The 13,252-nt window shown below is 45.2% G+C and overlaps 2 protein-coding genes across 3 annotated transcripts; both read right to left on the bottom strand.

Moving 5' to 3' along the window:
- Positions 1–6: 6 nt before the first annotated feature.
- Positions 7–8,901, bottom strand: tfap2e (transcription factor AP-2 epsilon). Of its 2 annotated transcripts, none has more exons than XM_028422562.1 (7): positions 8,863–8,901; positions 6,381–6,824; positions 4,832–4,886; positions 2,695–2,926; positions 1,502–1,620; positions 976–1,114; positions 7–726 (listed from the first exon to the last, which is right to left on the bottom strand). In XM_028422562.1, the coding sequence occupies exons 1-7, from the start codon at positions 8,899–8,901 to the stop codon at positions 465–467; spliced, it is 1,290 nt and encodes a 429-aa protein (XP_028278363.1). In that variant the 3' UTR covers positions 7–464. The 2 variants fall into 2 exon arrangements, with proteins under 2 accessions (XP_028278363.1, XP_028278355.1); XM_028422554.1 differs by lacking the exon at positions 8,863–8,901 and adding an exon at positions 8,074–8,243.
- Positions 8,902–9,549: 648 nt separating this feature from the next.
- ncdn (neurochondrin) lies at positions 9,550–13,192 on the bottom strand. The gene is made up of 8 exons (XM_028422528.1): positions 13,125–13,192; positions 12,686–12,933; positions 11,484–12,504; positions 11,247–11,410; positions 10,916–11,142; positions 10,600–10,815; positions 10,341–10,483; positions 9,550–10,246 (listed from the first exon to the last, which is right to left on the bottom strand). The coding sequence occupies exons 2-8, from the start codon at positions 12,917–12,919 to the stop codon at positions 9,825–9,827; spliced, it is 2,427 nt and encodes an 808-aa protein (XP_028278329.1). The 5' UTR covers positions 12,920–12,933; positions 13,125–13,192; the 3' UTR covers positions 9,550–9,824.
- Positions 13,193–13,252: the final 60 nt, after the last annotated feature.

The raw sequence follows: 13,252 nt of genomic DNA, 5'->3' as shown, positions 1-13,252 counted from the left end.
CTCAGATATGGCTTATGATGGTTCCCACAGTCCAGTAAGTGTGTGTGTGTGTGTGGTGTGTGTGTGTGTGTGTGAGGGGCAGGGGGGGTTGCTAAAACACACATAAAGATAATATGGTTACCAAAGTAAATAAAAAGGGGGTGAAATAAATAGAAGCCGTTTGTGGGAAGTCATCCTGCAGAGATGTGTTGATGTAGCCATCGTGACACAAACCAGCTACTGAGAAGAGAGGTCCATGCGTCATTTTGAGTGAGGTGGTTTTGGACACACATTACAGTACAGATATCATCATAAACCCCGCCTCCTCAACACGAGCAGGGGTTTCTGGGAGGTAAAAGTCTCAGTTTGTATCCTGAGGGCAAAGGTAAAGACGCAGAGGGGTGCGCCAGTCAGTCTTTCCTCCCTCTTTTTTTTTCTCTTCCCTTTGGCCTCTCATCCACGGGAGTTTGCCCTCCCTCTCCGTCTTATTTGCGGTGCTTCATCTCCTTGTCATGGTGGCTCTTCCCTCCTCCTTCTCCTTTGTCCAGCATTTTGATCGCCTCCATCAGGTAGCTCTGGAAGGCGGAGAGTGCTGCGCAGATGGCCGGAGTGCCGAAGCCGTGGGTGAGCAGGCTGAAGTGGGTGAGGCTTCCCTGGACGCCGGGCTCCAGGCAGGGGGTGGGTCGACTGCTGCCGAGCGGGGAGCGGTCCTGGGACATCAGGTCCATAAACTCCTTACAAATTTCCCTGAGAAGGAAAGAGAAGAAAACCTGATGATGAAAATCTGCCGAAATAAAAGCATGGCACCATCTACACCATTGAGGAAACATGAGAAATGATGTTGTAATCAGATTCCTTTTAGTTTTTAAGGTCAAGAATGAGCTCAGACACAGAAGGACAGTCGAATCTATACTTTAAATAGCAGCCAGAAGTTTTCAGAAACAGGATTAAAAGCTGTGTGAATGGGAGATGAGGATGGATGGAGGAGCCACTCACTTGGTGGCGAGCAGCATGCTGCGTCTTGTTGGGAGCTGGTCAGGCTCGCTCTGCCTGCACAGATACTCAGCCGTGGCTCTGGCCGGAAACTCTGTTTCACACACATAACCAAAGTCCCGCGCCAGATGGACGGCCTCACCTGCAGGACGTGGAGAAGAGAAGAGAAGGTGTCTGTTTATCAGGCATTCAGTTTGGAGCAGGACTTATCAAAATAAAAGCTTTTAAACGACACGCAGCGGTCTGCTGACTGAAGCGGCTCAGGTCGGCTCAGGTCATGAGACCGGCCATTTTTCTCACTTTCACTCCTCAGACAGTTAAGCGCTCTTTGCCTTTGTGCAGCAGCTGCAGCTTTTCAAACGACACCCTCCACACACTCACACACACGCTCACACAGCCCTCCACGCTTCCACTGTTTATTCATGTGTGCTCATGCGAGGTTATTTCTCTGTGAATATGTGTCTCTATCTGTCAGGATGTATGCAGGTCACTGTAGATATGTGTGTGTGTGTGTGTGTGTTCTTCCTACCCTCCACTAGAGATGTTAGCAGAGTGACGTTGGCTGCCTTGCGTCGCCCGGCGGGCAGGTTGAGGCCAATCTTCTCCAGACGCTCTCTCAGACAGCGGCCACCATTCTTTGACTTCGCCCTGAGGGAGGACAGGGAAACAGAGAGAGCAGTTTTTAGGAGATGCTCCTTGTGTGTGTGTGTGTGTTTGTCTTTATGAGGTTTGCTGTGGTGTGTTATCTCTTCATATATAAGGCTGTGTGTGTGGTGTGTGATGCTGAAATCTCCCAGTATGTTCCCTGTCAGCACAGATAGTGTCCAGTATGTCTCATTTTTTTTGTTTTTACTGTTCTCTGTCTGTTCTCATTTCTTCTTAAAATACACTTTCAAAACAATTTTAATATTATTCTAATTAAAAAAATATTTTTTGACCAACAGCAGGGAGTAAATCTGCCCATTTTGGGCATAAATCCCCATTTCTAACATAAGTACAGCTGTCAAATAGTGCAGCAAAAAGTTTAATTTCCCTCTAAGATGTAGTGAAATAGTGCCACAGTGTATTGTTATCAGTGGGGCTGTATCTTCCTGCAGAGGAGGGACTGAGGGTTTTTTTACTACCCTTTAGATCTTTTAATTACGCCCCCCCCCCCCTTAAAGTATTTCAGCCTGCAACCCAAATCATAAAGTTGTTCTCTCGCCCCGAGGCCGCAGTTCATTAAACCACGCTGCTTCTCTTGTGATTTAGTCTCATGACCCATTTTGGGTCCTCATCCCCGGCCCTGTACGTTAAATTAAAAGAGATCTCACTCTGAAAAGCTTCATTGAGGTAGAAAAAAAAAGGCAGAAAATAATCTCATGTATGGAGCATATGGTGGATTTAGAGCTCTACTGTACAATTATAACATAAATAATCATTTGTTTCATTCATAAACACCATCTTCTGTGTAGTTATCTACTTTGGTTATTTTAGGCAATTAAAATATTTAATAATTAAAACACAGGGATGGTGAGGAAGAGGAGGAAGAGGGGAAGAAGTACAAGAGGAGATGTAGAAGAAGATGAAGAGGAGGAAGAAGCTTTCTCCAAATCTCCTCTGACCATTAACCAATCACATTTGCTACATTTCTGAGACCTAAACAGGTAAAACTCTACTGTCTCATGTCACAAGAAAAGAAAGGGTTAATTTGTTGGCTTTTTAGGCCTTAAGAGTCCTAACCTACGGAGGACTCCACCCAGCAGAGAGGCGTTGAGGCACTCTGGCGGGGAGAGGCGTCGCTGCACCTCCCCGACCGTCACCTTGTACTTGGAGGTGGAGCTGAGCAGCGACAGGCGACCTGGGACTGAACAGAAGACCTCGGCCGGGTTGGACACACTTCCCATACCGAGGCCCTCCTTACCGATGGACAAGGCCGAGAGGGACGAGCCGTTCAGCTTGGAGGGGATGGGGACTGTGCAGAGATAAAAAAGGAAAAGGGCGAAAAATCAGACATGACAAACAACAACAAAAAAAAGTTCACCAGCGACAAACAATAAATAAAGATCGTCAGTCTGAACATATGTCATGTGCAGTGACAGTCATGTCGTGTGAATGACTCCTGATTAATCTATTCAGCGTTGTGCGCTCTCCCTTGAGTTGACAGCTCTAATTCTGGAGTGCTGCTTGTTGATTCTGTTATTTAAGCTGCAGGTGGTTACATTTTAACTGCGCATTCGCAAATAGCTTTTTAATTCACACCTTCAAGAGCTCAATTCACACCTCACCTGTGAGAGCTCACTTTTCTGCACTGCGGTAAACTTTTTTCTGTCTGTCTCACAAAGACACAGACAGACAAAACAATAAGGAGCAGGAGCATCAGCTTTGGACTCCTTCCCGACCTGTTGCAGGCCTAAAACATGAACATTTCCTGAACTTTTTAATGCATTTTATGCTCTTTTTATCTGCAGTTAAGTTAGTTTTAAAATCCTTTTACTTGACTTTCTTTAGGATCCAGGGTTAAAAGGGCCAGTTCACCAAATGTACACAAAAAAACGGTATTTTTTCTTGTTTATTCAGGCGATTTCTGCCTCTATAAAGCCAAATTATTTGTAAAATAAATCAATTTTGTGGAAGCAGAAAAACATTTAAATACATTTAGCACCAAGAGAGATGAGGGAAAGTAAGAAACATGCAGCTTCACAGCCTCCTGTACATCCTGCCTGTGTAAATATGGAAAGGCCGCCTCTGTAATCTGATATTATCTGTACACTGCAATGCAGTTTGCGCTCACGGTGCGGCGGGTGGCCTCTTTACGACGCCCTGCTGTGCAGCACAGATTCCCCCCTGAACTGAAAAAAACAAAATCCCCTCATCCAGAAGCCGGTCGGCGAGGCCACAGAGCAGCGGAGTTTCCTCTAAAGCTCTCTCTCTCTCCCCCTCTTTGTCATCTGCCTGCCCCTCCCTCTCTTTCTCTTATCATTCTTTTGCTCAACTCTTTATTGTGCCTCCCACTTCTCATACCACCACCCTCCTCCTCCTCCTCCTCTTCCTCACTCTCCTCTTCCTCCTTCCCTTCTGTGTCTCCCTGTTGGATTTTCTTATTCATGAGGGTGTTAAGTTTGCACTGCTATCTGCTGCAAGTGCTGCAGTAATGGATCAGATCTGAGCAAACAAGTGGAGTCACCGTCACTTCATCATGACGAGATCAGTGCAGCCAAGACGCTTCTCCTCTGGGAGTTCATCTGAAGTATTACATCCTTATTTTTTTTGACCTATAAGGCGGTTTGGATGTGAACAAAAGAGGCCAGAGTGTGTTCAAAATGGGAAAGAAGATACAGAAAGCTGCAGCAGGTGCCATCTTTACAGGGTGTCTATTGGGATTTTATATTTTTTTTTGTTATCACACTCCAGCAGCAACAAATCAAACATGAATTTTCTAATCGAGCCCCTGTGTCTCCTGCCACTCACAGTCTGTAATATTACAGTGATCATACTCTGCAAATTTCCTCACAACTCCTCTTTTATCATGTTCCCCTCCCTTTTCTTCTTTGCCCCACTTCTCTCTAAGCTCCCTCTCTCTCTCTCTAACACACACACACACACTTTCTCTCTCATATGACCATGAACAGTTCATTAAGAATGTGTGCCTTTGGGGTGAAGTCTGCAGCTGAGTATTAGAGGACTTCTTGACTTCAAATGAAATAGCAAAACAGAATTATTTATAGTGTGTGTGTGTGTGTGTGTGAGACTGGTGTTAGAGTGCCCCTAAACACAAAACCCCCTTCAGCATGTATAGCACAATTATATAGGTGCACAGTGAGACACAAATGCACACACACACACACACACAGAGTCACAGAGCTCTTCCACCTCTTACCTTTTTTAATGACAGAGTGGTCGAGGATGCCCAAGGCTGATCCTTCCTCCATTCCCTGTGTCAGACAGACAGACAGTCACTATCATTTATCCACTGGCCTCACACACACACTCACACACGCACACACACACTCTCTCTCTCTCTCTCTGCAGGCCAAAGCAAGATGGAGGGTCCAACATTTAGTTTCCCCCTCACAGCACACACAGACACCATCAATATCCAAACAAATAATAAAATCTGTTGCTCAGATTCAACTCGATTTGGCCACTTTGTGCAAAAAAAACAAGGGAAAACAAACAGTGGAAGTTGTGACACACATGGGTTTGCACATATCTATACACAGCTTCAATTATTTTAGTGTTATTTAGAAGCCTAACGCAGTAAAAATGTTTGGTTTAACAGAAGAGAACAAATTAAGATATAAAATAAATCAATAGGGAAAAAATATAAGGTATTGTGTATATAAAAATAGAATTGAATTACACAGCTCACATTGGCTGAAATGTATTTGATCTGTTTCTCTCTGTGGTCGCCTCCTTTGTGCTGCCTTTGTAAGAAGGTTCAAACGAGTAAGGATATAATCCATTAATCAAATAAAAGGTCCTTGTCAAGTGGGAGCGTTTAACAGCAACATGCCCGGGTTGACTCCTTGCCTGGCGCTCCTCTCAAACGTTTCTTCTCTATTAATGACCGTGCTGATCAATTTGTCTCGGTGTGTGTTTTTTTTTCTCTTTGCGAGGAGGCAACAAACAGCGTCTGCAGCTGCACCTGCTGCAGGGAACGCTGACTGCTCAATAAGCCATAGAAAGTATTCTTCTCCACTAAAGAACATGCAGAAAGGCGAAAGGCTGCAGGATCACGACGGATAAAGCTGCGTGCATGTAGAGGACATGATCATTCATCACTTCAAAAATAAAATGTTGCTTTTTTACTGACTGGACAGACTGCACAATGATGTGCCACTTAACACGGTATACCCATTTAAAATTCCTTATAAAACAGATTTATAATAATAAAATAATCATATCCAGTCTGACATGTTTTTTTCAGTCCTGAGTGTGCAACGCGTATCGTTTTTTTTTTTTTTTTTTAACTCATTAAATATCAAATTTCTTCGTGTGAATTTTTGGAAATTTACACAAGAGGCCCTGTGGGTGTGCTTTAAAATAAATGAAACGGGCGGAAATAAAACAAAAATAATCATAAAAACATAAAATACAATATTGTAGCTTTTAATCAAACTCTAAACATATTTTAATTTGGCTTGATTCGTCATTGATTGTAGAGGAAAGAGGGAAGAAGAAATAAATTGCCCTGAGGCCTTATTGCCACCCTGCATGTGTGTGTTTGTTAAGTATGAAAAATATTTTTAAACACCTTTTACGTTGAAGCTGATTGTTAAAAATGTGACAGATTTTTTTTTATAAAATCGAATAATAATTTTATGAACACTTTGTGCGCCTTCTTTATGCGGCAAATAACTTTTACGCACGGGGTTCCAAATGCGCAGCGCCAACTCAACCGGACCAAAATGCGTAAAATAAGTCACCTGAAGATCCTCCAGGCCGTGATGTCCCAGGTGCATCCCGAGAGGACCGTCTCCGAGCGCCGCAGCCCCTTCCCCGAGCCCGTGCAGCAGCCGAGGGACAGCTGGATACTCCCGGCGGGGGTCCAGGCTCAGAGCCCGGTGAGACTGTGACAGCAGCCCCCCTTCCTCGGAGCGCGACCTCTGCGAGTGCCATGCTGCTTGCTGATGCTGATGGATGGAGTTGATGGAAGGGTAGGGGTCTGACAGGTGGGAATACGCTGAGTCCTGGCTCTGGGAGTATGGCAGGGAAGACTGTGGGTAAGGAGGAGGGAAGTACGGAGGCTGGAAGTCGGAGGCCGGAGTGTGGCAGAGCGGGGGAGCCGAAGAGTAGGCTGCTTGGTTCAGAGAGGACAGCTGGGAGAGGCGCCCACTCGGCGAAGAGCCACTTAATCCGTCTGCGCGGTCCTGAGGAAAATTAAAAGTTTGGTTTAAATCAAAAAGTGTCATCACACTGTTTTCCCAAAGGTGGAACACAAGCCTGATTAGTACATCAAATGTCAAAGTGTAAGCTCCGGGAAATCTTTTTTTTTATTTTGAGCATTAGAAAGAAAAATGTCAACTTAACATAAAATACATGAAGCAATTTTAATGTAACACATGAGTCCATAAATACATAGATTTCCATTTTATATAAAGGAATGGAAAGCCGCAGCAGCGCTGGTGGTGATGCGCACTGGCAGAAGACGCCTTTGGCATCGCTGCTGAACAGTGTCAGAAAGGTCACGGCCACCAAGAAGCTGCACAAAGGACAGGTAATGCAAAACAACAACAACAACACGTCGCTCCCGGGAGGGGGGTCGCCTGTAAATAATGTGCAACTGTGTCAAAAAACACAAATTGACCCCACAACTGAACATTTTTAAAGTAAGAGGGCTTCATCCAGGCTGGCAGGGGCGCAGGGGAACAAATGTTAATTTAATCTGACTTTACAAGTTTGACCCCTCATATGAAACGAAACTCCACACAGTGTGTGAGTGTGTCTGTGTACAACGTGTAGTCCACTAGCCTACATTTCTGCTCACACACATCCTGATAAAATTGGATTTTGTTTTTGTAAAGCTGGGTCACCCAGATCGATGCTGTTGTGGTGGAACAATGTCCATTATCTGTCAGGCAAAGAAGGCCACGTTAGGAGAGCACAACTGCGAACTGGGATACTGATTTTTTTATTTTATTTTATTACAACAAAGTTTATATTTAAAGTTGCAAAATAATAAAATCATTATTTTGCAACTTTAATGGAAATTAGAGCATGTTCCGTGTCACAGTTTATTTCATTGCAGTGAATGGAGGCTTGATTGTCATTCGATGTCACTTGCTGTGACAAAGACCATCTCTGCGGACAGATGCGCGGCGCCGCACCAGTAAACTCAGACTCAGAGAGGCATATATAGAAGAACTTGCTTCGACTTAATTCCACCAGAAAGCACAGAACAAGCCACGATTTTTACACAAATGTATATAATTATAAGCCCTAAAATCTACTGTACTGAGATAGTCTCACATTTATCTCCCCCAAAATATCCTGGTTATATGGTGATGACACATTTTGCGCACGTTTTGTCACTTGTGCTCCTATGTTTCAGTGACATTAGTTATTAACAGACTGTAGGAGTTGAAAGATGTTCAGAACAAGAGTCCATATCACACTCACCATAGCCGAATAGGTGTGGATTAACATCTGGGCCACTCTGGATACCTCCTAAATGTAAAATTCAACAGGGCGCACAGGCTTCCAGCGGAGGAAAGATGTCACCAAAAATGTAATCCAAGCTGCTTCAACGGTCCATGCAATGTAAAGGCGTTGGTATTTACTTTCCCTTATCTCACTGTGTGTGTGTGTGTGTCTGTCTGTCTGTGAAGGAGCTCTTTACGCGCAGATGAAACGCTGCTGCCAGTTACGCACACGCGCACACAACACACATAAAGTCCTGCAGCCTCTCCATGAGCGCACTACTTATAGGTTTTGCGCGCACCCAGCAGAATGAGGGGAGGGGTCGACAGGGTCCACTTCTCTTAAAGAGATATATTCATTAAATGTGCTCGTTAATTCACACACAGCCTACTTCAATATTTAATTTGTGTTTCTTTCTAAGAGACATACATTTATTTTGGGGATTTTTACGCACAGATTGAGACCAAAACATAATGTTTTGTTCTTTTGTTACTTATAATATAATATTTGATCATAATTCACCTTTTCATCAAAAATATAAAAATTCTCTGATTTCCAAGGTTTAAGTCAAAGTTTTGTTGGTTTTTGACTCGTTTGTGTGTCAAAAATCTTACATTTAGTTGGTTACATTTGTCCAAAACTATTTGAACTCAGTGTGAATGTTTAATATGCTGCCAATGGGAATAAAAATAGACAAAATATACACACAGCACGCTCATATGTGTGTGTGTGTGTGTGTCTGTGTGTGTCTGTGTGTGTTTCCTTTACCTGCAATCCATCAGTCTTCGTTCGGGATTTCCACAGCATGGTGGCTCAGTCAGTGGGTGTCAGGCAGGCTGCAGCTGAGGGGTTAATGTGACGCGGAGGATGGAGAGGAGACGGGCTGAAGGTACAGAGAGGACTGAGTTAGTTTGAAAGATGATGCAGGAGTTTGTATGAGAGAAAAGAGACGGCTGTTTGGAAAAGAGGGGTGGAGGGGTGAAAAGGGAGAGGGCGGGAGGTGACATGTGTCGAGGAGGAGGTGGAAGGGGGGAAACTTTCCACGGCTGGTGCGTGGTTTAAAAAGAGGGTTCAAGAGAAGCTGATGCAAACAAAATAAAACTTACGGATTTGTAAACATTAGGTTTGTAGGTAGGTCTGAAAAATAGTCTCCAACCTAAAAAGTTTCTGCAAATAATACTGATAATCAACTAAACTGGCAACATTTATTTGACCAATTCCAGTCTGTATATGATCAAATATCTGTACCTGTGCTGGTTTATGTGGCAATCACCTGCCATTGTTGTAATATTAGAAAAAAAAATCTCAACAAAACTACACAGAAATGTGAATAAGGTCAGTTTCAGTTAAGAACGTCGCCACACGTTAAGTCTTTGTGCGCCATCTAGTGGTGCAGACGTATATGTGGTCAGGTCATCTGGTTGTTGGTAAAAAAAAGAAGAGAAAATACAACAATCTTCTCTAATACAAGTCTTTATTTAACACATTTTTAATTCCATCATTCTTGTGTGTTTTTCAGTTGTCTCTGAGGAGAATTACCTGGCTGTAGATATGTGGAATTGTCGCACACTTCTCAGATGTTTTCACTGATTCATGGGTAAAAAAACAAAAAGGCAATCCAGTCTGATTACACAGTTCGTTTTAAACCCAGTACAAAAATATCACAGGTGTGGCTTCATGATGTCCCTTTTTATTGTTTTTATAGTGTATAGTTCAGGAGCAGACTGGATTCATTTCACTCCCACAGACTTCTTCAGGTTCCTCATACTACTCAAAGCTCCTTTCTCACTTCTCACCATTACATCTCTGATTTCCTGTTTACAAACTGGGCACTGCTCCGCCATGGCACACAGAGCCTCCTCCAGTGCTTCCTTTGTGTGCTGGTCAGGTAGTGTGCTACACTGCCCCAGCATGGTGAGTGCGTGTTTGAGCCAACCTTCCTCTCTAATCAGGGTGGTGATGATGGGCTGCGTGCGGACGCAGCCTCCCAGAGCCTGTAAACTCAACCTCCACAGCTCGGCAGCCTCGTCCCAACTCTCCTCCCAGCTGAGGCTCACCTTCACTGGACCCGGGCTGGAGCTGGAGTCCAGAGCGCCACGGAGGAACCGGAGGGTGGCAGAAAAGAAACGCCTCTGACCTGCTTCCAAGGAGCCTGGAAAATAGAAAAAACACAAAACTTTGTTTGTTGAAACATTTTTTTATTGTCGCTGCAATACAAAAATGTGAAGGAACAAAACCTCTTTCACCTGAAGGAGCAGACTTGAGTCTCCCCATCATTAATCCCAAAGTGCAGTAATTTGCTGCAAGGACCTGCAGGCGGGGTTTATTCACCAAAACAGGAAGTGCTTCAGTCAGAAGGGCCTCCAGGGCTTTAAAACATGGGTCCTTTCTTAAAAACAAAACAAAAGCATGTCACATTTGCACAGTTCATGCACTATTTTCAGTACTGATGGATACGAAGACAAACAGGTGGTATGGAGTTATTTTAAAAGTTAAAGCAGCTACCTGACTCTCTCTGGCTCCGTAACAGTGAAGTTGAGAAGAGCTGAGCAGGCGGTCTCCATGCTGGGACCCCTGCCTGACACAATCAAGCTTTTCCCCTTCAGGGAAGTCCAGCTCCGTGAAAGAAAGTCCACCAGCAGGGCCGGCGTGTCGAGGGAGAGCAGCACCTTCCTGGGACCTTCCTCTGCGGACAGGTGGCACAGAGCTGGGAGAAGATACCTGAAGAGGAGGAGGATGACGAAAGGAAAGGAAGAAGGCAGCAAACCGATTAATTTCTAATTCCAAAGAACTTTCACTGAACACACATTTCCATCTTTACCTCAGAGCCTCCCTGCCTGCACAACTCCCACTCCCACTGACGGACATGCTGTCCATCCAATCAGAGAGGCCCTGTTCTTCCTGCAGGTGACTGCGGGCGTAGTTGATCAGAAACGGCAACAGAGCAGTCACCTCTTCTTTCAGACAGGAGGTCTCCTCGGCTAGCCACGAGCACAGAGCGCGAAACGTGGCGAAAATAAATGGGTCGCCATAGCGACTGGGATCCACCTGAGAGAACCAGAACAGGGGAGGCATATTCAGTACAATGACAGAGCTCTTGTTATTAGAAAACTAAATTAAATTTTTTTACAAAAAAGTTAACACTCTCTCACCTGTTGCAGGTGATACATCAAAGCAGAGAAGGCCTCCTCCAGGACTCTGAGGACCTGCCTGCTCTGCTCCAGACTGAGGGAGCTGTGAGGAGGGGCAGCAGGTGTCTCTGTGATGCCCACACTGCAGGCCTGCTCTATGGCAGCCTCCATGATTCGGTAACAGCCTGAGAAGAAGAATCAGACTCATTTTGGTGGCCTTGGGTTTGCAAATGAATTGACAAGAGTAGGTAGAATTACCTGTAAGCGTATGCTGCAGCTCCGGGCTCAGATCATTACCAGGCGGTTCTTCTAAACCCATTCTGACCTCCACACAAGCCCGGTTTACCAGTAAGCAGCAGAACTTGGGTGGACCCACCATCTCCCATCCATACAAATCCAGCAGGCAGGCGCTGAGGACCAGGATCGGCCCGATCTGTCTCGGTGTTAGCTTTGCCTGCATCATGGGTCTCAGAGTAGCCCACACATCTCTCATAGCTCCCTTCAAATCCTCACTTTCGACTGCCACTCCTGATGGCGGCAGAAACTGGACCAAGCGGGTGCACATATCCAGCCTGGTCTGGTCTTTGGACTGGCAGAAGTCTTTGGAGAGTCTGACCAGCAGAGAGATGAGTTCAGCAGTATGCTTACGCCATGTTTTGTCCTTGGTTTTACCTGAGAGGAGACAGCTAAGCAAGGCAAGTCCCCTCTCTCGACTGAGAGTCTGGTTTTGTTCCACTGCCTGGCACAAAGCAGGGACAGCTCCCCTGCTCAGAAGCTGGTCAGGACCTCTGGGTAGGGCACACACAGCTGTCAGCACCTGGTAGCAGTCAGCAGCCATGGCACCATCAAGCTTGGAGGAGCGGGAGGATTCTTCATTTGCTCCACTGCCACCATCAGCCTTTGGCTTGCTGCTCTCAGTTTCCCCTACTGTTTTTTCCACGCTGGCAGGTTTACATTGTGTGTTTGAAGTGTCGGCTGACTGGGCTGTACCATCTGGACTTTGCTTCGGCTGGTTTAACACAGGACCATTTGCTAAGATGCCCAACAGAAGGGGGACGGTGGTGAGGAGCTGGGGATGCGAGGCCATGTCTGGGTCTGTGCTCAGGGCAGCCAACAGAGCTGTGCCCAGAGAAAGGAGTTCATGTTGGGGTAGGCCAGAGCCGTCAGTCCCCTTGACTGCTGTCACTAAAAGCCGAGCAGGAAGGTTGAGTCCGACCGCTTCAAAGATGCGCCGCAATGTCGGTTTATCGAGCTGGTTTGCTGGACACAAGCGAGTGATCTGAAATCACAGAGGAAGGTTTAGTCAGGGTCTCAGGAACAGTGAAATTACATGTTTAGGCTGATGACAAATGTTTAATTTTGTGATGAGGATAATGCTTTGACTGATTCAAAAACAATAAAAGTTGTTGAATATTCACAATTGGGGTCAATGATCGATCATTATTCACAATGATACCTACCAGCAAAAGAGCAGCTAATGTGTGACTGTCGTTTTCAGCATGCCTGAGAGCATGAAGACATCTTTCCAACACCTCTCTCTGAGCATCAGTCAAACCTCCTGCTCCTGCTCCTCCTCCTCCTGCTGCTGCTGCTGCATCGCCTTCCGAGCCTCCACCACCTTCTCCTCCTCGCTGCTCCTCTTTCCCAGGAGGCTGGCTGCTCTCAGCAGCTGCATCGTCGGCACTGTCGGCCATTGTGACCCCAGTAACTATAAGAGAAATAAACAAAAAAGGGAAGCAAAGCTAAAACAAAAAAAAGCAACTGGAAATCATTCCGTTAGCTCCTCAGCGTTGGCGACACTATTTAAGTGTGGCCAAATAAACTAGTTTTCATTTTTGCTGAGTCATTCTCAGTAACGGTTTAGATTTTAAACCGTAAAACGTTTTTAATACAACTTACTTTTATTGACAGCTCTCTCTCTCTCACACAAACACACGCGACACTAGCTCCTCGGCGCTCCCCCGGAAGTAAACTGTCAAAATAAACTCCACGGTGACCAATAAAAACAGTCCAAGTACGTCAATGAA

The sequence above is a fragment of the Parambassis ranga genome, chromosome 2, assembly GCF_900634625.1.
Source record: "Parambassis ranga chromosome 2, fParRan2.1, whole genome shotgun sequence".
Taxonomy (NCBI): Eukaryota; Metazoa; Chordata; class Actinopteri; family Ambassidae; genus Parambassis; species Parambassis ranga.
The sequence above is the reverse complement of the archived record's forward strand: the minus strand, read 5'-3'. Positions and strand labels throughout refer to the sequence as shown.

What these genes read in the sequence shown, in the direction of transcription:
- tfap2e (XM_028422562.1), bottom strand. Translation starts at nt 8,901, where the DNA reads ATGCTGTGGAAATCCCGAACGAAGACTGATGGATTGCAG. An exon ending in CGAAGACTGATGGATTGCAG is followed by an intron (nt 6,825 to 8,862) that starts GTAAAGGAAACA and finishes AATTTTCCTCAG; the next exon opens with GACCGCGCAGACGGATTAAG. An exon ending in ACGGCCTGGAGGATCTTCAG is followed by an intron (nt 4,887 to 6,380) that starts GTGACTTATTTT and finishes TGTCTGACACAG; the next exon opens with GGAATGGAGGAAGGATCAGC.
- ncdn (XM_028422528.1), bottom strand. Translation starts at nt 12,919, where the DNA reads ATGGCCGACAGTGCCGACGATGCAGCTGCTGAGAGCAGCCAGCCTCCT. An exon ending in GCTGCAGCATACGCTTACAG is followed by an intron (nt 11,411 to 11,483) that starts GTAATTCTACCT and finishes TCTTCTTCTCAG; the next exon opens with GCTGTTACCGAATCATGGAG. An exon ending in ACTCAAGTCTGCTCCTTCAG is followed by an intron (nt 10,247 to 10,340) that starts GTGAAAGAGGTT and finishes TCTATTTTCCAG; the next exon opens with GCTCCTTGGAAGCAGGTCAG.